The 27,457-nt window shown below is 34.6% G+C and overlaps 4 protein-coding genes and 1 pseudogene across 5 annotated transcripts; 4 read left to right on the top strand and 1 right to left on the bottom strand.

Moving 5' to 3' along the window:
* Positions 1-5,051: 5,051 nt before the first annotated feature.
* On the top strand, positions 5,052-8,673 carry LOC140805146 (two-component response regulator-like APRR5; annotated as a pseudogene).
* Positions 8,674-10,251: 1,578 nt separating this feature from the next.
* Positions 10,252-14,271, top strand: LOC140804345 (uncharacterized). Of its 2 annotated transcripts, XM_073160300.1 has the most exons (3): positions 10,371-10,387; positions 10,618-10,721; positions 12,463-14,271. In XM_073160300.1, exon 3 carries the CDS (start codon positions 12,465-12,467, stop codon positions 13,995-13,997), a length of 1,533 nt encoding a protein of 510 aa, XP_073016401.1. In that variant the 5' UTR covers positions 10,371-10,387; positions 10,618-10,721; positions 12,463-12,464; the 3' UTR covers positions 13,998-14,271. The 2 variants fall into 2 exon arrangements, with proteins under 2 accessions (XP_073016400.1, XP_073016401.1); XM_073160299.1 differs by lacking the exon at positions 10,618-10,721 and having other exon boundaries at positions 10,252-10,387.
* A 462-nt stretch (positions 14,272-14,733) lies between these two features.
* On the bottom strand, positions 14,734-19,333 carry LOC140804344 (uncharacterized). Its single transcript, XM_073160298.1, has 6 exons — positions 19,227-19,333; positions 18,118-19,012; positions 16,034-17,580; positions 15,683-15,799; positions 15,369-15,546; positions 14,734-15,302 (listed from the first exon to the last, which is right to left on the bottom strand). Exons 2-6 carry the CDS (start codon positions 19,001-19,003, stop codon positions 15,073-15,075), a joined length of 2,958 nt encoding a protein of 985 aa, XP_073016399.1. The 5' UTR covers positions 19,004-19,012; positions 19,227-19,333; the 3' UTR covers positions 14,734-15,072.
* Positions 19,334-24,154: 4,821 nt separating this feature from the next.
* Positions 24,155-26,140, top strand: LOC140805159 (protein mago nashi homolog). Its single transcript, XM_073161373.1, has 3 exons — positions 24,155-24,427; positions 24,518-24,694; positions 25,884-26,140. Exons 1-3 carry the CDS (start codon positions 24,203-24,205, stop codon positions 25,941-25,943), a joined length of 462 nt encoding a protein of 153 aa, XP_073017474.1. The 5' UTR covers positions 24,155-24,202; the 3' UTR covers positions 25,944-26,140.
* A 631-nt stretch (positions 26,141-26,771) lies between these two features.
* Positions 26,772-27,423, top strand: LOC140804505 (stellacyanin-like). The gene is made up of 2 exons (XM_073160544.1): positions 26,772-26,928; positions 27,044-27,423. The coding sequence occupies exons 1-2, from the start codon at positions 26,772-26,774 to the stop codon at positions 27,421-27,423; spliced, it is 537 nt and encodes a 178-aa protein (XP_073016645.1).
* The last annotated feature ends 34 nt before the right edge of the window (positions 27,424-27,457 follow it).

The following is a 27,457-nucleotide window of genomic DNA, read 5'->3' on the forward strand; positions in this document are numbered from 1 at the left end:
TTTTTAAAAAATATTATTATTATATTATTAATATTAGTAATACTATTATTTTATTATTTAAATTATTTTTGGGATAGGTTCGGAGATTACGGGGATGGAGATAGTAATCTCATATCCGTCCCGAACTATATGGATGATTCAAAAAAATCTCCGAACCCGAACTCAAACCCGAAAAAATCGATGATTCTCATTCTCGTTTCGAATCCATGAGATCCCAAACTCGTGAGAAAAATTGTCAACCCTAGGACAGTGTAGGCCCCCTGGTTTGACCCTAATTAGAGGCCCGTTGTACTGTCCAGCTCATCAATTGGATAAGTGTGAGTGACAGTGGGAAAATTCGATGCTGCCCGTGCAGGCACTGCCTGCACGGGCAGATCCAAGGGTCAGAAAATTTCTGGCCCATTTTATTTTATTTTTTTAAAAAAATTCCACCCCCATGATTGAATCTTGACCCTTGATGCCCCCACACCCAGGATCGAGTTTACCGTGACAGTGACCGAACGGTACTTATTCTTGTATTTTTCGAGGATATTATTTAATATTTATTTCTTTTTAAGCGAAAAATTTGAAAATAAAATTTTGATTAAAATATGCAATATGTGTAGATCTTTAACATTGGAATAACGATGTGCAGCAACAATAGGCAAGAAGTCGATACAAGGATAAGTTTTTTATTCGTAAGACGAAATTGTTCATATAATAGTGTTGTATGTTGACGACAATCGTCTCTAAGATACAACGACTTCGAATCAAGAGAATGTAGCACAACAGGTCTTGATTACAGTGAACGAACTATGCAGAACTTTCAAGCACAAAAGTGAACGAGAAAGGAGTGTAGCAAAGATGCGAGAAAAAAAAAATGAGCAATGCAGATGGAAGAATTATTTGTAATAGTCCACTAGTTACGTAGAAGGAACACAACCTTCTGGATACAATACAAACACAACTTTATGTAAAAAGATCCAATACAAATGCAAATTTATGTGAAAAGCCAATTGTAGTACTGGATCAAACTGGACGGACACACTGTTTGATCTATTTTTCCAAATAAATTTTGTCCAAAAAAATTAATCCGGTCAAGAGACCGCACCATCCCGTGCCAGTCTGGGCCGAGCGCGAGCGTGTGTTTCACCGAGACTCAGTTTATCAGTGTCTTCCTCCTCCCAAAAACTTCGGGTACCTCTTGGGGTCCAAACCCTTAACTCAAATTTGGAGTTAATAAGGAATACTATTTTGTCATGTTTTTCAATGTGAGACAACTCCCACTTATTTTCATTAACTGCTTACCATTAATCCAAAAAAATATTCATATTTAAAGTGTGATTCATATTTTATTTTCAACCCAAATTTTTGTTTAATGACTCTTATATATTATTTGAAACTGAATGAAACAATTACAACGTCGTTACCTATTGTATTTATACACATACATTTATTCAAATAATTCAACAACTAATATCGTTATTGTAACAAAAGTCTAAAAAATAACTAAATAAATAATATACATTTCTTCAAAATCCATCAACTATTATATTATTTCTTTATATGATTTTCCATCATTATGCTATTTATTTTCATCATTACTCTCTATAATATTTGATTTTTGAGTGAGTCTCATGTGAGACCGTCTCACGGATCTTAATCTGTGAGACGGGTCAACCCTACCCATATTCACAATAAAAAGTAATACTCTTAGCATAAAAAGTAATACTTTTTCATGGATAATCCAAATAAGAGATCCGTCTCACAAATACGACCCGTGAGACCGTCTCACACAAGTTTTTGCCTTGATTTTTTACCCAAAAAGAATTGTTTTTAACACTTACATTACTATTGTTATTTTCAAATGAAATACATACATACAAAAATAATTTAAAACTGAAATTACAATGAGTTAATATATCAACTAAGGCATAGTTTGGTACATGGGATAAGAGAGGGATTGATAAATAATCCTCCTTAACCTATGTTTGGTACATTTTTAAAAAGCTCATGATAATATCATGGGCCCTTGATAAATAATTTTTTAGAAGGATAAAATATCCCTAATAGAAGGTGTGATAATTTTAATCAAATGATAAAATACACTATAAATGACTTAATTACCTTCAATTTATAAATGATTTTTTTATAAATCTATGCTAGTAGGTAGAAATTAAAATCAAATAAATATTTTATTTATTTTTATATATTATATAATATGATAATTATATAAATGATTTCGAGATAATTATATAAATAATTTTTATAAATCTCAATAAAATTATTATTATCACTCGATTATCCTTAAAAATTGATATTTGACTTGACTCACAAAATCAAGGGCTCAATAACAATTATCATATTATATAATATATAAAATTAGGTAAAAATAAATAAATCATGCAAGTACTATCGGCACATGAACAAATAAAAAATACGAACTCAAGCAACAACTTTGAAATTATAAAATTTATTATGATAATGTTAAATTTGTCATTACAATCTAATATATAAATTTAATCACTCTTATTAAAATCATACCAAACATTAAATATAATATCCTACATCTTATTTATCCTTAACTTATCTTTATATTATATATCACATGTTTATCCTATCATGTGTACCAAACTATGCCTAAGTAAATAACATAAATGACAAGCTAATCCGACTCAATCCAACCCATAACCCAAACAAGTTGATTCATTTTTACCCACTTTAAAATTAGTTGCTAAAAAGTTAACTCCATCTTCTTTTTTTGTCGTGGCGCAGATTGAGTTGGCCAAATTGACATCTTTAATGATTTGCCCAAAAAGCATGTTGTATATATAGAAATTTGATGAAATGCATGATGAACTAAATAGTTAATGAAAAGAATATTTTATTCTTAATTAATTTTTGTTTTTTTATTTAGAGTAAAAAATAATAGTTTTGCATTTTTAGACTAATTTGATTTGATCTAATAATAAGATTTATTTCTAGACTTGGTTGACCTAATTTAATATTGATATTTATCTACTATGATTTGTTTTTGATATTTATCTCTAAGATATAATATCTTATATTTGAATAGAGTCTTGTTCCTAATAAACTCTTGGTTCCATGTTTGTAGGGTGAACGATTTGTTGTATATATTTTAGAGACCAAATTTAATATTAAAAAACAGTATAAAATTTATTTTCATATATATTCTCTATGGCCTAAGCATCATCCATAGTGTCAGTGTGGGATTTTATCCATCAAAATCTAATGGTGGTGGTCATTTTGGATAATGCAGACAAATAAACCACAGGATTTTATTGAAAGGTGTGAGCCACTCTACTAAATTTATAATATTTGTCAAAAATATTATTTTTATCATAAATATGAGTCATATTAATTTTTCTAACGAATAAATATATGAAATTGTGTTATAAGATATCTATCGAGTAGAAAATACAAACATCTCGTGGGTTATTAGTAAATATCCAAAGTGACGAAATATAGATTTATATACTTTTAAAAATCTATTAAAACTTTTCATGAAGTAGGTCTCTTGTAAAACGATATCACGAATTTTTATATGTGAGACGGTTTAACCCTACCGATATTAACAATAAAAAGTAATACTATTAGCATAAAAAAGTAATATTTTTTCATGGATGATCCAAATAAGATATATGTATCACATAATACGACTCGTGAGACCATCTCACACAAATTTTTACCCTTTTCATTTTAATCTATCTGAAAGATGTTTCGCTGGCCTGTATAACGTGGCACATTCTATCCCTCGAGCATCAGTAAGTCAGTTTTACTTTATTTATATACTAACTATTTAGTTAAAGTTAAAACTTTAGAATAACTAGTTTTTGTTATATTAATATAATTTTTTTAAAAATAATTCTACATTTATCTCCTCGTCATATTTTCTTTAATTCTATTTCAATTTAATTTTTTAAAAATAATTTATGCTACATTTATTCTACACACCACACACATCGATCGTGCCAAGATCCAGGAATACATACGTATGGCCTCGAATTTACGAAAAATTTGCTCTACCCAATAGCAAATTGACAACATATTTCATGTGGAACTTTTTTGAACGTGAGCAAAAACTTGTGTGAGACGGTCTCACATGTCGTATTTTGTGAGACAAATATCTTATTTGGGTAATCCATGAAAAAATATTACTTTTTATGTTAAGAGTATTACTTTTTATTGTGAATATCGGTAGGGTTGATCCGTCTCACAGATAAAGATTCGTGAGACCGTCTCACAAGAGACCTACTCTTCAACATATACTATTGAATTTAATGCACTTATTTTATGTTTCAAAAAAAATAAAATAATAATATTTCAGAGAATCCATTTTAAAAAAAGTATTCAGACGAGAAAATAAATAATAAAATTTATGTTTCTCTAAAGAATTCCCACGTGTCAACACGATGGAAAATATCTACGCGTGGGACCCACTCTTCAGATTTTTTTTTTTTTTTTTTGGAAAATGTGAGGTGAGGCGAACAGCTTCCCCTGGTTAATTTCATGAATTTTGGGCCACCAATTTATGCTGAATTCAAATGCCCAAAAATCCATCAAAAAAATGTGTGGACGTGGCCCGAGTCATTCCTTACCAAGATATTTTTGCCATTGTATATATTTATTTCCCATTCTCGATTATTTACACTTTGTCCCCTCCAGCTGCTGACGTTTTCAAATCTTACCCGATTCAAATCCAAATCCGATCCATCCTTCCGAGTAAACCAATCTTAAAACACAACCATTTCGAGGATAAAATTTTTAACATTTCCAAGAAAGGGGATTATTTCTCCTTTTGATTGAAATTTGAATGAGAGGTATGAGTTGGATTAAGTCGAAAGTATTCTTTTTTATCGTACGAGGTGAAGAAAAAAGATCGATTTTTACGAGATTTCATAGGGTGAACTTGCTACTATTGTCAACTTTGGGGTGGAAAACATAAATTGAAAAGGTTAGGTGCATTGAAGTGTGAATTATTGGAACTTATTCCTCCAACATGCCAAATTATTTTGAAATAAATCTGAGCCATTAGATGTGAGGTGGTTAAAGATGAACCGGTAAAAAGTACGCCAATAACCATTGGACACAAATTCAAGAAAATACTCAGATATTTTTGGTTGACGCTGCTGCAAAACTATTTGCCACGACTCTTGTATGTTTCCAACTCTGACCACTTCCATTTGCTCGTTCTTGAAGAAAGGCGAGATCTTGGAAAATGGGAAAAATTGTGTTGAGCAGTGATGATGAAATGGAGGGAATGCAAGAAAAAGTGGCGAAACAAGCGAGAAACAGGCACAAGAAGAAGAATAAGGGGGACGGTGGTGGTGGTGGTGTAGGAGGAGCTGCAGCGGCGGCGGGGGGTACATCTTCTTCTTCAGTTGTGGAGTGGGCGAGATTTCTTCCAAAAGTGGTACTGAGGGTGCTTTTGGTGGAAGCTGATGATTGCACCAGGCAGATTATTGCTGCTAGTCTTAGGAAATGCAGCTACAAAGGTTGGTTTCACAATTCAAATGATTTGTGGAATTTTACGTTTGAGAGATTAAAAAAAACCGTAAATTCTTGGAGGTTTGAAACTCTGATTGTTGATGCGTGGTGGAGGTTAAAGGACGGTCTACTATTTTTGCTTGGTTGCTTTTTTCCATTAGTTTTTTGTTTGGCGAGTCTTGTGTTTTATTGCTTCTGAAGGAAATGGATATATTTTTCCTATGATGGTCAAGATTCAGATTCAGATGTTAGTTCGAAATCATGTTTTCGTTTATATAATTTATTGCTTTAAATTTGGGGTTGACCGAGTTCAATATGAAGATCTCCTTTTCTTCATTTGACATTGGTTTTAGGCATGGAAACAACTATGCTTCTGTCTCTCAAGTCCTTAATTTTCTCTCCAACATGTTTCTATAGGTAATTTCAACAAGATTGTGCATCAAATGTATGGAGTTATTGACTTATGTTTTTGTATGTATTCTCAGTTGATGATTCAAATAAAAGAAGCTATTATTCTTTACGTTTAGCATATCTTTTGTCAAGCCTGTGAAAGTCTACGAGTGTTATTCGAAGGATGTAGTTTTTACTGCCACTAAAGTCTATCGCAGTTGGCCTTTTTTTTCCTGCTTTTTATAAAGATTTTAATTCCCTTTGCTCTGTTCCAGTCGCTGCTGTTTCTGATGGCTTAAAAGCATGGGAGGTGTTGAAAGGGATCCCCGAAAACATAGACCTTATTTGACAGAAGTAGAGCTGCCACCAATCTCTGGATATGCTCTCCTGACTTTAATCAGGGAGCATGATGCCTGCAAAAATATTCCGGTTATAAGTATGACATAAAGCAAAAATCAAATTTGAAATAATTTCGTTTAGTTTTGTGGTAGAGTAAGCTTAATCGTCTTATACTCGAACAATGTAGTGATGTCGTCACAAGACTCGAACAGTACTGTTTATAAATGCATGTTGAGAGGCGCATCTGACTTTCTTGTAAAGCCCGTCAGGAAAAATGAGTTGAAGAACCTATGGCAGCATTTTTGGAGGAAACAAGCGGTAAGAGCAATTTTCGATCTCAAACATATAGATTTGTTGAAGTTTTAAGTTCATATGCTTCATAGTTTCCATAATTCCATGTATTTTTCTTGTTTCCTGCTATTCTTTTAGTCGAGTAGTGCTGGCAATGAAGTGCCGGATGAGAGTGTCGCTCAACAAAAGGTTGAAGCCACAGCTGAGAATAAGGCTAATAGCAATCATTCAAGCGATTTCGTAGTATGCATTCAGAGAAATAGGGAATGTATTGATAAAGGAAGCGATGCTCAGGTAACATATATAAATTTTTCCCCATTCTTTCAAACAAGTTACGGCGAGGACATGATGGTTTGATAAAAAATTTATTAAGCTTCCGTATATATCTGCAGAGCTCATGCACAAAACCTGAGTCAGACGCTGGAAAAACTGATATTGAGCATGGACATTGCCCACCACGGACAATAAATCTACAGCTTTCAAATGACCTTAATACTTCAAAGCATGAAGAATGTCATCGACAAAGTTTAAAAACTCAAAGGCACAACAATGAGAGTGGAGGTAACGAACTTACCGGCGTGGAACAAGCTAATGTCAATGTTCAAAACCCTGAGAATAATCTTGTCCTTGAGAATTTTTCTAGAGAAGCCATTGACTTAATTGGAGCATTTGATGATTACGGAAAAGGCATTTTTGGAAGCTCTGTTTCAAATGTTAGTGGGAACAAGTATGATAGTTTGTCTCAGTTGGATTTGTCCTTGAAAAGTGTTAATCCTAGTGGCCCTGTGAATCAAGTAAATGAGGAGCATAGATTGAATCACTCTGATGCATCAGCTTTTTACCGGTGAGTTTTCGCACTGCATATTTTGATCTGGAACTGTCTCTGTAGTGGTATTATTTCATCTAAATTACTCAAAAGATAGAAAACTCCAGAAGGGATTTCATCAAACTTATTGCAGGTATATTGGAAAGCCGTTGCATCCAGCACCGCGTACTTGCGATCAACAGAAAGACCAACAACCCGAGTCTGATAATACACTATCTAATAATATCCCTCAGAACAATGAAAAATCTCTTCCAATCCAGGTTAAAGGTATAAGATTTGAAAATGTAATTAGAGCGTGTGATTTTGTTATGCCGAGCCCAGGTACTTCGAACCACAAGGAATCTTTCCGAAAAGTGAATCAACTCCATCCATCAAACAGTCCTTCCTCGAGTTCACAACAAATCAATAACCTTAAAGATAAAAAATAGATAACATCTTTGATCAGAAAGATGTTAAACAGGCTCAGAAATTGGAAATCTTGGGTGATATGGAGGATTTATGTCCTGAAAATGACCAGAGTGCGAATAGTAGTCTTCATGTTGGCGATATGAGCCATCATCCAATCAATGAAGGTTCAGCTATTAATACCTCATCAGAACATGGCAACGAAGAGGGCTTTAATGTTTGTGAGGGATCCTCTCATCAAACTTCGCAGAGGGAAGCGGCTCTTAAAAAATTTCGGTTGAAGAGGAAAGAAAGGTGCTTTGAAAAGAAGGTAAACTGTTAATATTAGTCCAGTCGACAAATTGGAAGATGAAAATTTGAACATTACTGTCACATGGAATTTTCAAGGATCATAACAAAATTCCCATTTTTGATCATAGTTACAGAAAGAAAACTTGTATAATAGGAAAACTGAAACATATTCTGTTAATCTGCCATTAAAAATCTATTTTGAATCACAAACTTGAACTTTGTACTCAGGTAAGATATGAAAGCAGAAAAAAGCTGGATGAACAAAGGCCACGAGTGAAGGGACAATTTGTTCGTCAAGTGCCTACTGATGATCCGCAGCGCGGAGAGTCCTCGACGGGTTAGACCACCGTACAAACAAATTTTGCACGAGTTATCTGGTTCGCTGTAATGGTCTTGCAATTAAGTTTGTATTAGGCTTTCTCTGTTCTCTACATAACTTCCCTTTGTGCAGTTAACAGACATTATCTTTTAACTGTGTAAGATACATTTATTTGTTGTTTTGTAGTGAGTTTAGAGTTTCCTGAATGAGAAAAAAGCCAAGGGATGATTTTTTATCTGGTTGATTCAATTCATATTTTGTATAGAAAATAGATTTACTTTGATCTATCAGAGATAATATCTGTCATTTTAACATCATTTTGTGACATGCCGTGTTTATATTGCCATATCCATGTTCTTCCAACACATGCAAATTGAGAACATTGTCACTGTCAAGAAAAAAATGAATAGAGGACAACGGAAATCATGTTTTATTTTTACATGTAGTTTGGCAAACACCACCTTTGGGTGAGGTGGTGATGGCACGTTCCGACCGGCCTCTTGTTCACTAAATCAATCTCTCTGTCTTCTTTTCTCCTTACTCTCTTGGTCAGACTATTTACATATAATGTCATACTCGTTATGATCTATTTGCTAGTAATTTTGTAATTTAAAAAAAGATTTACCAGAAGCTAGTTAGGTATTGATGTCTCTTTCTTAATTAATTACTAGCGGATAACTCACACACGTTGCATGTCTACATAGTTTTTGCGTGAAAAAAAATTAAATAAACTAAAAAAATGGCATAAAAGATAAATTTGGAATATGAAAATAGCTTCACCAAATGTTAGTTATGTAAAAGGTCTCTTCTATTTTGATCTTTTTATCAAATATTTTTCTTTTATTTTTCACTTTATGTTAATTGTCATGATTATATATATATATATATATATTATCAATCATAATGATAATTGCAATGTGTGGGACGTGCTATATCGCTACCTATTGGCTTGTGACTACTTTTTTTAGCACTTAAAAAGAGTATTTTACTTTTCTTCCCAATAATCTTTATAAAGCATTTCCCTTGGATTCCAAGACCAAGTTAGTTACATACTTACATTTCCCTACCCTTTTTTTATATAAAAAAAACAGACAAACACTATTATGTAAATCAAAAAGCATATCTGTATCAGTGCATCTGCGTGATAAGCTAATATGCATTTCCATGAATCAAGATGGACATTTACAAAGCAGGATCGGATTAAATTCAAGTGATTGGGATATTATGAGTTTTTTTTAAAGAAAAATGGAGATTTTATTGATTCAAATCAAGAACAATCATATCAGAAAGAAATGTACGAGATGAACAAACTTATCCCACGAAATCATCAGACATAGAAGCAGTGATCTAGCTAAGACGTAGCATTTGTTGTCAATATGTTGATGCCACAATCTTTGCCAATTAGTTTTCCTAGTTAATATCTCAAATTCATGTGAAATTTCCCAAACTCTGCCCTAAGAAACAGGCTCTCAACTCCCACAAATTCAACAAAAAGCTCTTCTTTTACTTCTTAACAATTTAGTAAACTGTCGCTTAATTTAGTATAACGACGGTTTGTGTATAACCGTTGTCCGCGACTCGCCGATAATAGCGACGGTTATGCACAAACCGTCGCCGATCTTGGCCCCTGTTTTTTAAACCGTCGCTATAATAGCGACGGTAAAGAAAAACCGTCGGATATCGAGATCGGCGACGGTGTTTGGAAAAACCGTCGCCGACATCGGCGACGGTTGTTGGCGAAACGGTCGCAGATCTACATCGGCGACGGTTGTAGGAAAAACCGTCGCTATTGGAACGACGGTTTTATTAAACCGTCGCTCTATAGCGACGGTTTTATTATTTCTATATATACCGAGGTTCCCGAACATTTTCTTAAACGATTTTATCTATCTCTCTGGTAGTAGTTAAACTCTATCTATTTTTTCGAAGTTTCGATTTTTTTATTTCGTACTAATATTTTTTCGTAATTATTTCGCAGATTTGCTCGTCGTTGCGATCTTACAACGTTACGTGGTAGAGTATATCTTCGCGCAAATCAGGTTTTAATTTTTTTTACAGAAAATTTACTACATAATTTTAAGTTTTGTGTAGTAGTTTCTTTTATGAATTTTATGGTTACCGAGCGGCGGTTTTTTTAAAAAACCGCCAATTAATATAGAGACGGTTTTTTAAAACCCGAACAACCGAGTCGGGATTTACTACGACGAGTTTTGGCTATATGCATCCTATAAGGGACAAAAAATCACTTCTGATTCGTCCATTTCCGTAGTTTGTATACGAAGTTCAACACGATCACCGCACGGGGAAGTTGGCCTTAAATTTCAAGGTGATAAGCAAACTCAGGTGGCAAGTGGGATCTTGGGTTTCAGGGAGGTATAAGTTAGCTATAAATTGTATTGCTACTTTACAATTGGGACATGCATCTTCCCAACTCTTTTGTTCCAAGCAAGGCACGCGGTGTTCTACCGTAGTGTGAAGAAGACCTTGATCTAGCTTTGTAACTAAAATCGTTCCCTACATATATGACAAAGACCAAACAATTCAATTCAGAGCCAGCATATATAAAATCACAAGACCATATTCCAAAATTTCTCACCCAGAAATGTAAACTAAGCTCTAAGATAAATATAAATCACAGATCAACTACGAAAAATTTCAAGCAGAGTGAAATAATTAACCGAGAAAATCCTATCGCCGACTCATGGTTGAAGAAAAACTGCAAAATTTGGCAAAATATAGAGATGCGTCAACTGCGAGAGGTCGGTTTATATATCGCTACTAATTCATAATGGGCTTAACCGAATCAGTTTTACAAATGGGCTTGGAACGAGACAAGTTACTGTTGACATTATTTGATTTCAATTTGAATATTTTTAATTTAATACTTTTTAATTTAAGAAATAATATAATAATTTAAAATATATATGAGTATTAACAATAATATAATAATTTAAAAATTCAATAATTCGGACAAAGATTAAAAACTAATTTAATAGTTTTAAAATCTTTGAAGACATATATATTTACATTGTCATATCTACTTTCCAAAGATTTTAAAACTATTAAATTAGTTTTTAATCTTTGTCCGAATTATTGAATTTTTAAATTATTATATTATTGCTAGTACTCATATATATTTTAAAATTATTATATTATTTCTAAAATTAAAAAGCATTAAATTAAAAATAACAAAAATATTCAAATTGAAATCAAATAATGTCAACAGTAACTTGTCTCGGTCCAAGCCCATTTGTAAAACTGATTCGTTTAAGCCCATTATGAATTAGTAGGGATATATAAACCGACCACTCGCAGTTGACGCAGCCCTATATTTTGCCAAATTTTGCAGTTTTTCTTCCACCATCAGTCGGCGATAGGATTTTCTCTTATTTAAGGCGACAGGATTTTCTCTTATTTAAGGTTAATTATTTCACTCTGCTTGAAATTTCTCGCAGTTGATCTGTGATTTATATTTATCTTAGAGCTTAGTTTACATTTCTGGGTGAGAAACTTTGGAATATGGTTTCGTGATTTTATATATGATGGCTCTGAATTGAGTTGTTTGGTCTTTGTTATATATGTAGGCAACGATTTAGATTCATTGGGTTTTTTTAAATTGGGTTCGGATTGATTTTGTTGAATGAAAATTTTGTGTATCTGTGGGAGAGATCTAACATTTGTTTTAAGATTTTCTTATATTTACTATTTTAAGATGAAGTGGTAAAGTTTTTCTCTTTGTATTTTTATGGTTGAATATATGCTTCATATGCAGAATATATACGTGATCCTTTATGGATTTCATGGTGATTCAGGTCCATGATTCATATTCCTGTAGTAATTTTAGCTGTAGAGGTTTATTTCTTCAACAACAGCTGCCGAGCTCCTGTGATTGTTGAATCATGCCTTGGGAGAATGATGTGAAGTTTTTATGAAGCTACTTTGATTGACTGAGTTCTGCAAACTTTTTTTAAAGTGGAAACTTTCTTTTGGGTGGTTTTTTTCCTGAATTGCTAGAAGATTAAGGATAAATTTTCCACTTCTTGGTTTTATGTTTTTTAATTGTGCTAGGTATCCTGAATCATTCATGAATAATTTTTTTTTTTGGGTTACATAGGCATGGCAGAAGACGTGGGTATGTTTACCGTGTCCCAGACAATTGGCAGTGTTTTATGCTGCAAGTGTGGCATTTTGATGCCACCAAATGCTGCAAATATGTGTTCAAAATGCCTGCGGTCTGAAATTGACATCACAGAAGGCCTACAAAAGCATGTCATTATCATCCATTGCCCTGAGTGTGACAACTATTTGCAGCCACCTCGGACTTGGATTAAAGCACAGCTGGAATCCAAAGAGTTGCTGACCTTCTGTGTGAAGAGATTGAAGAACTTGAATAAAGTTCGTTTAGTGCATGCTGAATTCATTTGGACTGAACCTCACTCCAAGAGGATTAAAGTGAAGTTAAGGGTCCAGAAGGAGGTTCTCAATGGGGCAATTCTCGAGCAAGCTTACACGGTTGAATATGTTGTGCAAGACCAGATGTGTGAATCTTGTTCACGAGTGCAGGCAAATCCTGACCAATGGGTTGCTGCAGTGCAACTGCGGCAGCATGTTTCTCACAGGCGCACCTTCTTCTATCTCGAACAGCTTATTCTTAAGCATGATGCTGCTTCCCGCGCAATAAGAATTAAGCAGTTGGACCAGGGGATTGATTTTTTCTTTGGTAATAGGAGTCACGGTATTAAGTTTGTGGACTTCTTGGGTAAAGTAGCTCCAATTACTAGTCGTGATGACAAACAACTTGTGTCCCACGACTCTAAGAGCAATAATTACAACTACAAGTACACATTTTCTGTTGAGATATGTCCAATCTGTCGTGAGGATTTAATCTGTCTTCCCCCTAAAGTTGCCGTCGGTTTGGGAAATATCGGGCCACTTGTTGTATGCACTAAAGTGAGCAACAGCATTGCATTATTAGATCCATTCACTCTGAGGAACAGCTTCATGGATGCTGGTCAGTATTGGAGATCATGTTTCAAGCCCTTACTCTCCTCTAAGCAGCTCGTGGAATATATAGTGTTAGATATGGAGGTTGTTTCTTCTGAGGTCAACGTTGGTGGCTCAAGGTATGTTCTAGCTGATGCTCAAGTCGCCCGAGTATCTGATTTTGGAAAGAATGACATGATTTTCAATGTGAGAACACACCTGGGCCATCTTCTGAATCCTGGAGACTATGCCCTCGGTTATGATTTATATAGTGCCAACAGTAATGATATTGAACTAGACAAGTACAAGGGTCTCGTTCTTCCAGATGTAATATTGATAAAAAAGAGCTATGAAGAGAGACGTCAGAAGAAGAAAGGTAAGCCACGATCATGGAAACTCAAGTCTCTCGACATGGAGGTCGATATCACTTCTAAAGGTAGAGATAACGAGGAGAAGATTAACTCTGAGTATGAACAATTTTTGAGAGATCTGGAGGAGAATCCAGAGTTGAGATTTAATATTTCCCTATACCGGAACAGAGAATACCAGCAGTCGGAAATGGCTTCTGTGACTGATGGTGAAGATGCTCCTTCCATTCCAATCGACGAACTCCTAGCTGATCTTGATTTAAGTGAAGCAGAAGACGAAGATGACATGGATGAATGAATGTTGTAGCGGCTAGGATAGGGATCAGAGGGATGGTTGTGCCTTCCTTCCCTCGGATAGTTCCTCAGAACTATCTTCATGTAGAGCTCCATTGTTGAAATGATACCAAGCCGCTCTATGCGGCAGAAATCAGGTGAATTTGTTTAAATGAAGGGTGGGATTGGACAATCTTCTTGTGTGACCATGTTATAAATTTTTATGGAGTGAATTTTGTTTTGGTATGAAATGCAGAGGCTTGTTGTGATATAAAGAAATTATTTTTGCATTGATCTAATATACTCTATTAGTCTATAACAGTATTACCCTCGGCATGGACGGGACACCCCGAGACATGCCTTGGGCAATTTAAGATGGCAGTCGTGCTGTGAACTCGGAGATTGTAGGATGATTTTTTATGGTTTTTTTTATCCCCCATTAATTTTAAGTAGTATTTGGATATTAACCTAGGACTTATCACCGTCAAGTGGCATGTGATGCAACGATGGCTGATTATTTATTTACAAAATGTGAATTTATTGGATGAACGTTCGAAAAGAATTTAAATTATACAAGCATAATTTTCTTAATATTGATATGAAATAACTTTGAGGAATATTGTCTCAATCAAGTTTTTATAGCATGTTCATTCTATTTTTAGAACATATCAACTAAAATTTGATATGTTACAGCTTTTTTTTTCCAATATTTTTTTGGCACCACCATTAAATAATTTTTTGGCCAGAGAAATAAGAACCTCTAAAAATCGAAGTCCAGACACTTCATACTGCAGGTTTCAGCAAAACATCCATTTGTACAAAAATGTACACGGGTCAACAAATATGTTACTAACGGCATCACCATGATCAGCAAAAAGAGAGGTTCGTGACATGATTTTGCTACTTTCCCGAGTTCTACCATCGAAAACCCTCTTACAATTCTTCTTAGCTGAAAGAGAGAATATCACAGTAGCATCTACTTTGATCAGATCGCCTAATGGTAAGGGTGTTGGAGCTTGATGCAAGAAGTCAGGTTCAGCATATTCAAGGCTTCACCTCTAATAGATCTCCAATGATTGTCTTGGATTGCTGCTCGTTTTTCATACTACTGATTTCAAGTTGTCCTCTCGAGATTTCAAGATATTGAATCTAGACATAACGGAGTTATTTTTATCATCATCTTGAACCGTCATAGAAACAGAAGAGGTCAGACACTGTGTGGTTGGTTTTGGAATCATGTTATCTTGAGACTTAATGGTTAGCTTGGAAGATGTGCTTGGAGCAGGTGAAGTGTGAACCTTTTGCATCGTTGACGCGACATCTTTATTTTCTGTGTTCAAAAGGTTAGCGTCAATTGAAAGGAGAACAAGATTTGATGATTTCTCTAAAATCTTACCTTTTGATGATTTGGGTTTTGCTTGTTCCATCTCAATCTTCAATCGGTCGAAGCGAGCTTTATAGCTGATGGAACAGAGTGTAGCTTCGGCCTCGAGCCACAAGCTCTTAAAGAGAATTGCTTGAGAATCCATTTCTTCATTATAGAGGAAATTCTCCTCGAGTACTGTCTTTATGGCCTATTATACAGCACCCCATATTGGATGAATAATAGATGATGATATTTGCAAATACATGTAATTTAGACATCATATAACCCACAATTCACAGCAATGCTTGCCTCGTCAGACCTGAATTTACAAGAAAAGAGTGTACCTTGGCCGTACCATCATCTCCTATTATGTCTGTATCATCCCTCAAGAAAGAAAAAACAGGTGATTTCTCAGCTCTCTCACCGTCTGGTGCGTGCCCATGTTTATAATCAACAGCACCCTGAAGAAAAAATATACAAATTTATATTTAAGAAACAATAAGATTTTTTGTGAAAGGAACCAAATATATAGTCAAATAAAATGTTCCGAGATCTAAAACGTGACTGAATGAACTCAATGGCATTTAGAGAGTTGGTAAAACCCCGCAGCAGAAAACGGTAGAACCCCGCAGCAGAAAACGGGAAAATAAATGGCTGACTAACCAATACTTCACAAAAATAAAGTACTAACACACCCCTTTTGCCCGGTTGTCCGAGTCCAAATGAAGGCATTTCTCGGATATGTTTCCCATAGGATTGGAAGTTTCCTGCTTATTTCTTGGCTGAGCAATTCTACTACTCATACAAGTATCAAGATTGCTGATTGTGTGATTCAGAGCCAAGATGTCTTCTTCTTCCAAAGCACATGCATCATACGAAAGTTGAGACAAAAGCATCTCTGAAAGATGATGCAATGTTTTAATAGTTGTTTTGATTTTTGGATCTAGTTGTAGTTCAACATGCTCAGTTGCATCTTCTTCAGAAGAAGGTGAAGCTAGGACCTTCTCCGCCACATGAAATGCAACAGCACCACTACTTTCAGAGGCATCATCGAGCTTCATCCTGACTTCATCTTTACTGCTGAAATGCTTCAGCTCAGAATTTTTTGTGTGAGAACCACAATTCAAGTTTTCAGGGAAGTCAAAGTTTATCATCGGCATCTCAAGAGCATCCCCTGTCTGAACTCCCTTGCTGCTTCTCGCAGTTAAAACCATAAATATTTCAGCTTTTGCATCATCTGATAAAATTTGTTCTTTACTTGGGTGATTAGCATCCAGGAGACTCTCTAAAGGAAGTACTACATTGTTTTTTACAAATATATTTTCATTGTTCTCGTCGTTGTGACCAGCCACAGCAGGAAAAGCTCTGGTTGGATCATCTAACGGATGGAATTCTTTATGTTTTGCTTCATCAAAACCAAAATTTTCATTCAATTTCCCTACAAAATTATGAGAGATGCCAGCTTCAACATCAAATTCTGAAAATTGTGAGGATGGTGCCCCTTTCCAACAAGGAGAATCCACAGCCAGGTTGTGGTGATCTATGAAGTCTGATGAATCCTCAACCGAGTCAACTACTTGAACACATTCATCAACCACATCCAACACAAGGGAGAAATTCGAATCTGATATTTGAGAGTCAAATCTCTCTTTGATATTTCCCACAAATGTATCATTGATATGCAGTGAACTTGAAAGTTCATTTACTACAGATGACGATAGGAAACCTCTATCTTTATGTTGCTTAGAAAATTTTGGATCAAGGGGACCTTCTTTGATCTCAGAGCTTGGTTTTGGGCCAGGATCTTTATTGTTTGATGGATTGGAGCGCTCAAAGTGCACATTGCAGTCACCAGCAACATTGTCATTTTCTGCAGCTTTACGAGAATCATCATATCGTCCCAACATATCAGGGATAGCAGGTGGTGGCATAATAACCACAGTAGGTGAAGATCTTTTCACTGATACAGAATTAGTGAAAGCAGCATCATCTGGCCTAACACGTTTGTCATATGGACTGCAAGAGTTTTTATAGTTATAGAAATTCTGGCGCATCTCATGTGACAGACTTCGAGGGCGAGATTCTGGACGAGTCAATCCGGAAACCAGGGAGCTTGGTTTTTTCTCAAAACATAACTTATTATTTACACACTCCACAGTTTGAATTCCAAGTGCCCTGTCAGTAACCAGATTAGATCTTCCATGTATTTCTCCAGGTTTGCCTCCAAATTCAATTCCACATCCTACTCATTGACAGAGAAGTAATTTATGTCAGAGACACATACACACCCTGTGTGTGTGTACTCCCAGAGGAGGTAAAGTGTGTGGTTAAACACTTAAACTCCTTATTAAGTATATTCACCCTACATTTAAGAGGTTTCTCGAACAGTCTCAACTGTAAAAATACGATAATGCATAGAAATAAATAAATAAATGCAAGTTCTATCTGAGAATTCAACACATATCAACAAACTCGTAGCACAATCAGTTCAACAGAATGATTGTTTCATACAAGCAAGTTTATGATAAATGTGAGAATTGAGATGCCAATCCTCCCACCAAATAAACATTCCTCTATTTTATGAATTTAAACATAAGATGAATCTTGGTTGTTGAGCTAAGAGTCCAATTGGGTGTGGAGGAAATTTATGGGTCCTAAAGCTTTAATCCTTTCCATAAAATTTTCATTTTATTTATGTAAAGATTCAAATTGCAGAATCAAGAAGGTCGGCTGCACCCTCCAACGTAAGGCTCTGGCTAAGAAAAGATGATGAGCATACCTTCACTAACAGGATTTGTATAAATGTGTGAGCCACCAATTTCTGCCCTCTCGGGAAGGAAATTTCCATCAAACTCAGCTCTTTTATACAGATTTCCATTGATATTCAAGCTATCCATCTGCTGAGGCCTGTACTCCCAATCATATGCACTTTGAGTATAATCGAACTGAGAAGACATGTCCCCAACATTTTCCATGTATGAAGAGCAGCTTCCATCAAGTTCAACTCTTCTATATCGAATTCCATTGATATCCAAACTATCCATCTGCTGAGGCATATAATCCTTATCAATTGCGCAATGTGTATAATCAATCTGAGCTGACAAGTCCCCAATTTCTTCCCTCTCAGAAGAGAAACTTCCATCAAGTTCAACTCTTTTAGACTGCTGTCCACTGATAAATTGATTAAATTCCAACCTATGCATCCACTCAGGCCTGTGATCCTGGTCAATCACTCTATGAGTATAAGCTGATCCGTCCTCAACCAATGGGCTACTTTCGTCAACCATAGGAGGTACAACCGATGGATAATAAGACTTCACTCCACCACCATAAGCAAGAGTATTCCCCAAGGTTTTGGCATCACGACTACAAGGCATCCAATGGGTAGGAGAAGGGCTCGTAGACATAGCATCTGATAACGGAAAGCTAGTGGTTCTGGTAGAATGCATATCCAGTTCAGGTTTATGGGATGATGAGTTTGTATACTTCCAAGTGTCGCTAAAGGGTTCAGTGCCATAAGACGATTCAGGATGATGCAAAAGAGGATTTGAATTATGGTTTAAGTTCGATCTATCGACAGTGAACGGTGGGGCTGAAGCTGATAAATTTGAGGTTGAAGATGACGGGTTTCCACCGGCACCATTACCCCCACGACCCAAACCCATCAACTTTCGCTGTGATTAAAAGCATAAATCAATCAAAACCCAGAAAAATTCAAAAGAAAACGAGATATCTATGAAAAAAAGCAGGAACTCGGGACCAAAATTCAGCACGGAAAAGGTGATTTCAGTAGTTTAAAAGATTGAAAACAGCGTATACTTTCTCCTGCGGGTGAAGATAAGACAATATGTTGAACATCGACAACAAATTTGATAGGGTAAAAAATACCTGGCAAGAGGCCAAAGGGGAAACGAGAAACGAAAGAGAAGTCGTCGTCTTCTGACTGTTCTTCTTCTTCGACGACGAAGCAACTTTGTTGGGCACAGGTTTCTTAAATTATTATGTTATTTGCGATTATGCCCTTTCAGTTTTGAACAATATCTTTGATGACCCCAAAAATGCCCGGTGAATATCATCCAAGCGTTTGTCTAAAATTTCTTATCACGACTCAAAAATACAAACTAGTTACATGTGTTAATATTATTTTTAATTTTGTCAAATAATATTAAATAATTAATATAAAATTATTTTCAATTTAAAAGAGTTATTCGATTTAAAAGAAAGTATGTATATATTTTTTCTTTTAAATATGATGTGAATTGAAAAAGTTTATAGCAAGATAAGAAGGATAATTATAGAATTAAATATTTTGATATCTTCTGTGAATTTGATAAATTTTTATTTACAGAATCTCACAGATTTATGTGGATTTATATAGACTTTTTAGCAAGATTTTTATAAACTTTTGTGATTTTATTTTTATAGAATTTAAAAAATTTGTACTTAATTATAGCTTGTGTATGAATTAGAAGTTTTAAAAATCCATACAAATCTTTGGATTGTATCAATTACAATTTTTGACAATTTATAGTTGTATATTAGGCTTTAATGTTTGTATGTTGATGAATTTCATGAAGTTATTAAAAGTCTATTGAAAATTTGAATACATATATACTTTTATAGAGTTTTTAAAAGTTAATATTGAATATCACTTGACTTTTTAAAACTCTATGAAAGTCTATTTTGAATACCACTAGATTTTTATAGAGTATTAAAAATCAATAAATCTCCTATATTGAATATACTCTCTTAAGAGTCACGCTTAATAATATAATATATATAATTAACGATGAACCTGGCTAAAAAATCAGATGAATTTATTATGGGATCTTTCTTTCGATCTGATCCTAAATCAATAAACATTTAGTTAATATTTGTAAATACAAAACTGATAATTGTGTTTGATTCTTAAACATCGATCTCCAATTTTATATCGAACTCGAAGAAGTTTATTTTTGAGTTTAATGCTTTGTTTACAAAATTGGTTAACTCAGCGAGCTCTACGTGCATACGAATAGATCTAAAAAAGAATAATATACCCATAACACAAAGAAAATATTATAACATATTATTTTGTTATTTCAAAGAATAAAATATTTTGGACATGACAAGATTATAATATTTCATTTTTAAATATTTTGATTTTATAATTTCATGCTTACGAATTTATGTGTTATGACATATGTTAATGACAAAAACTTGTGTGAGACGGTCTCACAGGTCGTATTTTGTGATACAGATCTTTTATTTGGGTCATTTATGAAAAAATATTATTTTTTATGCTAAGAGTATTACTTTTTATTGTGAATATCGGTAGGTTTGACCCGTCTCACAGATAAAGATTTGTGAGACGCTCTCACAAAAGACCTACTCTATGTTAATTATTTAAGCCTACTAAAAAGAGAGTGATTGTAATTTATTTATTTGTGGAGACATATTACATACATACTTATTTTACCTAAATTTTCATATAAGGAAAAATTCATTCTTAAATCTATTTGAATATTACATACATACTTATCTTCCCTAAATTTTCATACTTCAATTTCGAGTCCATGATAGAAAATCTAACTTCATCATAATCATTTTATTGGAATTTTTTAGGGTATAACTTATAAATTATTATATAAGTGCGCATAATCATCTATTGAAATCACATTGTATATAGAAAAATAAAATATAACTGTAAACTAAATAAATATATGCAATATTGAAAAAGTTAGTCGGTTTTTCTAGCGACAATTCCCCATTAAATGTGATTATTGTCTAATTTTTAAAATAAAATTTGATGCATAACCCCATTAATTAAATGAGTAGATAGAGACATTTGAACCAATTCTCTTGGACCTTTTATCGTCATAAGGAACAAATATCAAACTTCCCATGTTTTTACATTTCAATGTTTCTGTTCTTCCTATATTTCAGCACATAACAACAAATTGTTGGATCAATTTTATTAATATAGACTTAAATGTACGTAAATAATTATGTGTTGTACATTGTCTATTAAGTTAAGCCCAAAAATAAAGTTACCAGCTAATTTTTGTTCAGATCGCGTATCTGGAAAACCATCAAGACATGTCATAAATAAGTCAGTATTATGGTTTCGGATACAATTTCACTTATGTTTTCAGTCAAATTATTGATGATTTAGAACGATAGATTCTGCTGTTTATGGATTTTCCTCGACACAAACAAGTAATTCGATATTCGAATAGAACCTTAATCAAACTACTGTTCATTATATATATACAGTCATGACCGTAAAGGGGGCCAGTTCAAGAAAAACCAAGAGAAAGAAATAAAAGAAAGGATAATTAATTAGTTTTTTTATTCTTCAAAATACGAACAAATTACAAAAACTTGGGAAATTTCAGCAGATACATATGCATGCATAATATTGAAAAGAAAAGCGTATTTAATTAATAAATATATAAATTAAAAGAAGACAAGAAATGAAGAAGAATCTGAATCAGCTGGAGGACTTCTCAGCAACAGCAACGTCCTTCTTCTTGGAAATATTAAATAGTAAACCAACCTTTCCCTCATTCTTCCCATTATCAAACTGCATTCTTCCATTAATTCCACCATTTTCTGTACATTTATCATCTCTTCTATATATATATAGACAGAGAGGGAGAGAGGGAGAGGGAGAGGATCGGGTTTATACGAAAATTTGTAAGAAATTTGGATATGGGGTTTGCGCAGAATTCATGTATAGATCAGTAATTGTGTGCCTAGATGTTATATATATAAATGGTGAAGAAGTTTCGTTCAGTCTAGTAAGAGTCCAATAATTGGAGCTTAATTTAGACCAAAAAAAAAAAGAAAAGAAAAAGAAAACGAAAAAATAATTATGTGTGTATAACGTTGAGTGAATTAATTATATAAGTACAGTATTTAAAATGGTTGTCTGAAACTCTCTCTATTGAAAATTATTAAAAATAAACATAAAATCAATTTCACTTAAAATATGCGACAGGATATATATATATATAGATATATATATATATATAATAATAATAATAATAATAATAATAATAATAATAATAATAATAATAATAATAGTTCAATGAGTAATTTTTAAATGTCACGTTTAATATATGATACAAATTTATTTTAACAATTATAAAATAAAAAGGGGATAATAATTCACTTTGGTTTTGTTCGAAGAAACAAATGTCAAATAATTATAAATCTCAGAAAAATATATATTGTATGTTACGTTTCGAATAAGTAGCTGCTAATTAATATTAAATCTGGCTCTTTCATTTTGCAGTTTATAAAAAGATGATTTTGGTAATTGTTCTTGATGGTATATATTAAACATGCGTTTGTATTACTTTTGATTGCAACTGCGGAAAATGAACAAAAAGTTGATGTTTCTTGAATCTGAATTAAACCAACTTCACCTTTGAGCGAGGATAGTACTGAAGCATCTCAGAAATAGCTCAACTCAAAGATCAGACTGGTTCCCATCTCTCAGATAAACCTGATCAGCAATAGCAGTGTGTGTACTGTGTAGCGCAGCTCCAATGGGAAGCACGTCCTCATCAAGAAAGAAATACGGCGAGTGCGACGAGTGAACCGAACCCACTTTCTCGTTTCGAAATCCTATGCTGAACATGGCTCCTGGAATCACTTCTTGATAGAACGCAAAGTCCTCACCAGCCATAACTTTTATAGCTAGCCTTCTTCACATTATCTGTGCCAAGTAAGAGTTGGCCAACTCTCTCAACATGTTGAAATTAAGAGCCCAAAGGTATTGCCACCAACTCTTCAAACGAGGCGAGTCATAAAGCCCGTAGCTACCTTGTACCCATCTCGAACTGTGTATTTTCCTTTTGAATCAAATAGCCAGAATCGGCAGTCCTCATGGTGAGATGGGAATGGATAGGATCTCTTCCACCAGGTAATGTGAGAAGTGCTAGCTGACGTACCAATGACTCTTTCCATCTCCCATTTTCAATAAGGTACTTAACCACCATGCATATGGTTGTCCTGCATCCCTGCTGGAATGACTCAACCCCTATAGCCCGGTATCCATCTGTTCCCCTTCATGGTAATCTTTGCTCCATCTCCGACATGCCAACAAAGCTCAATTTCCTATAAATTAAGGTCTGCTCCACAACATGGACCGTCAAAGGTAAGAAGGTTTATTACTTAGACCAGCCTCTGCGATATCTTGGTGCCTAAAGTACAGTGCATGCTTTGAGAACTCGAGCTACCTGAGAGCCCGAATCCACTATGATACGCCATTTTATTAGTTAAAAACACTTAAAATGCACCATTGATCATGTCGCGGATACATTAAAATATAATGATTAAAAATATGATTATTAATCCTGTAAGATATGATATTAACGTTTTCTTTTTTGAAAATTTTATTTTATTTTAAATGTGTGGGTGTATATATACATACAAAAAGAAATATTAAATAACTTATTCATCTAGACATGAAATGGAGATGAGAATAGAATTACAATTATATTGGAAGAATAGTTTAACATGAATGAATTCCACTCAAAACATATATTTCTTCAAATATCTCTTGTAATTATGGTTTTCATAAAATAAATTACCTATCTAAATGTTGAAATTCATTTAAAAATATTAAAAAAATTCATAAATCTTTTTATTCATAATTTTTCCCCTTGATTTTCATTTGCTCATTTATCGCTAAAGTTTGGGTCCATAATTTTAGTGGGCGGCCCATCACAAATTGTGTCGAAACTATAAGTAAAAGCCCATGAATTCTTCCAAAAGCCCAGTAATTAACAAGAGCGAAAAAAGGCCCAAATATCTTCTAAGTATGGCGCCCTATTTCTCTATAGTTTACCCACGCAAAACATTGGACTAAACCTATGTCAATGGCAGACGGCGAAGATATCGGCGAGTTCTACCTGCGTTACTATGTCGGGCACAAGGGGAAATTCGGGCACGAATTCTTGGAATTTGAGTTCCGACCCGATGGAAAGCTCCGTTATGCCAACAACTCAAACTACAAGAACGATACCATGATTCGCAAAGAGATCTTCCTCACACAAGCCGCCCTCAAGGAGTGCCGCCGAATAGTTGCCGAATCTGAGGCAACTCTTACTCTCAATGTCTCGACTTTCTTCTGAATTGCAAGGGGCTCTTTAGTGTTTTGAAAATTGGTTGTTATATTTGTTTTGCAGATAATGAAGGAGGACGATAATAATTGGCCGGAGCCTGACCGTGTGGGTAGGCAGGAGCTGGAGATTGTGATGGGGAACGAGCATATTTCGTTCACGACGTCCAAAATTGGTTCCCTCATGGATGTTCAAACCAGCAAAGATCCCGAGGGTCTGCGCATTTTCTATTATCTTGTTCAGGTATGATTACCAGTACAATTCCTCGAAAATTTTCTTTTAATTTATGACCTGAATTTGGTTATTCGATTTCTGGATTAATGTTAGTGGTAATTGTAATTGTATTGTGAAGGACTAATTGTGTGCATTACTAGTTAAACAAACAAAGATTGATGGGATGTGGTCTTGATTTGGTTCCACGCCATGTATTCAACTTGATATTTGATTTTCGAGTGCATTCAATTTGCATCCTACAAGACTGGATATCGAATGAATTGTTATTGCTTGTATCTGTTGATGGATCAAATCATGTCGATCCGATCTATGACTTTTTTGCCATAGGAATTTATTTTATGTTTAGTTTAGTCATGAGTTAAAACTAAGAAGTCTTTATAAAGAAAAAAGTCTATAAACATGTTTGTCTTGTTCGTTTACTGTTTTCAGGAATTATTACTATAAGAGTAAATTTCAATATTATGTACATACACGATCCTGCATTGCCAAACTGACCAGTTTCACTTATAAAGCCATTGATATTGATGTGTGAAATAGCTGGCAGAGTGTTGCATGAAACCTTGTTTGAATTGAATTGAACACTCTGGATGTGATATGTGAGCTTCATATCTGTAATGCAGGGTTATATCCCTTTTTGGCCTGTAATACTTTATATATCTCGCCCGTTATTATCTCGCATTCTAATGAAAACCGAAATAATAAACTATCAAGACACTTTTATATTGGTATTTGTCCATGTTGGTTATCAAGGATGGTTCTTTATTCATGTCCCATGAATCAACTGTGTTCTAAAAAGCACCGCCTAGGACTGCTTAGGAGGCGTTTAGGCACTTGACGGTCGTCCATCACCCCGATTTTTAGATCCGCCTAGGCAGCCATTTAAATGTAATATATTGAACTTTTTTGTTTTTTTATTTTTTAAAATAGATTGGTTGGCATATTTTTTGATCACTTTGTATAGGATAAAAATGACGACATGCCTTTAATTTTGAGTTAAAATTTGACAGAGATGAATTATTGGAGAAATATGGAGATTAACAAGAAAAATTAAATATATAGATAAAAAAAAACTGTCTAAGCCCTAGGCAATGGGTGGCAGCCCGAATACCGCCTAACACCGGTGAGTTGGTACGAGTATGTCTTGACTTGTGTCATACTACCAAATTCCATGTTTTTTTATGGTGTTCTCTCATTGCAGGATCTGAAATGTTTTGTCTTCTCTTTGATCTCACTCCACTTCAAGATCAAACCCATATGATGCAAGTTCAAATCTGCTGCAGAAGCCACTCATGCTATCATCTTAAGTTGTACCTTCTCTTTGGCGATCTTTTTGTAGTTCTTGAATGGTTTTATGGGTTGTTTTGCTCGAGATTGTAAGGCAAGGTGGCCCAACCTTTAATTTGTTGTCACTTGAAACATGATTATTAGCACCGTATGTTTCCTAACTTGTATTCACCTTTTTTGGCTCTCAACCGGTCCACCGGTGCTTCCATATTTCTGTGTAGCCACTGAAGTACTCGGAACTTTTACGAAGCCAGTCATCCGTGTTAATTTAGTCACTCATCAGCTTTAGAGGACTTCCTTTTATGTATGCCTTATTCTTGGAATGTCGAGCTATAGAATTTTAAACATCCCAGATAAGTCTCTTCGTCAACATTTCGTTCTCAATGGGTCATCAAACACTCAAGACCGTCATTTTTTCAGTTGGGAGGCGTTCAACTTCCAGCCAACAGAAAAATCTTCGATTGTTTCTGTAATTTTTTAAATAGATATAAGCTGATTTTGTCCAACCAAAATCTTAAAAAAGTTCATTCGAAAATATCATAATCCCAACATTGACCTTTCAACAGCTCTTCTCGAACAACCATACCTATATCAAAATTGAATATTTTTATGCTCTCCGATTATTCAAAAATTTAAGCTTCTCCTCCAATTTGGTAAGATGTAGTAATAAACAAATGCATAATTCAAACGGGTAGCTCATCTAACAACTAGCGACGTACAACAATAACCCATCCAAAAGCAGCTAGCTCTCACTTCTTTATAAGCATCACAAGTTGTAACATATAACTTGCAACTCATGCCAATGGCAAAACTTATAGTACTTTTAATATCCACGATTCTACTCACGTTCCATACCTCGGCAACTACATACATAGTTGGCGACAACTCGGGTTGGGATATTAGCACGGATCTTGAATCATGGCCAAATGACAAGACTTTCATGGTTGGGGATACCTTATGTAAGTCGTCGCAATCGATGAGCTGTTGTGTGTTGAGTTTATTAGAATTAAAGCTCGACAAGTTTGATTGATCTCTGATTTTTTTCTGATGTTTGCTTCCTCGTTGATTCTGCAGTATTCCAGTATTCCTCTTCTCATTCTGTGAGCGAGGTGACCAAAAAAAAGTACGAGGGATGCAACATGACTGAAGTACTACAATCGAATAGTAATGGGAACACATCGTATCCGCTAACCAGAGTTGGGGATAGATACTTCGTCTGTGGCAATAGGTTGCATTGCCTTGGAGGGATGAAGCTTCATGTCAATGTTGAAGCAAATCAAAAGGTGGCAGCAGCAGCACCTGCCAGCGCCCCGCAGGCACAGCCAGGAGGAGATCTTGCACCACCTTCTAAGACCAACAGTCCCACAAATTCATCATTTACTAGCTTCCCTAGCATGAGTTATATTGTTGGGGCCATTTTTGGGTTGCTTGTTTGGTTGTTTCGGGTTATGTAACGGAAATTTGTGTTTCCGACTTGGCTCAGGTTTT

Source organism: Primulina eburnea, chromosome 11 (assembly GCF_022965805.1).
Source record: "Primulina eburnea isolate SZY01 chromosome 11, ASM2296580v1, whole genome shotgun sequence".
Lineage (NCBI taxonomy): Eukaryota > Viridiplantae > Streptophyta > Magnoliopsida > Lamiales > Gesneriaceae > Primulina > Primulina eburnea.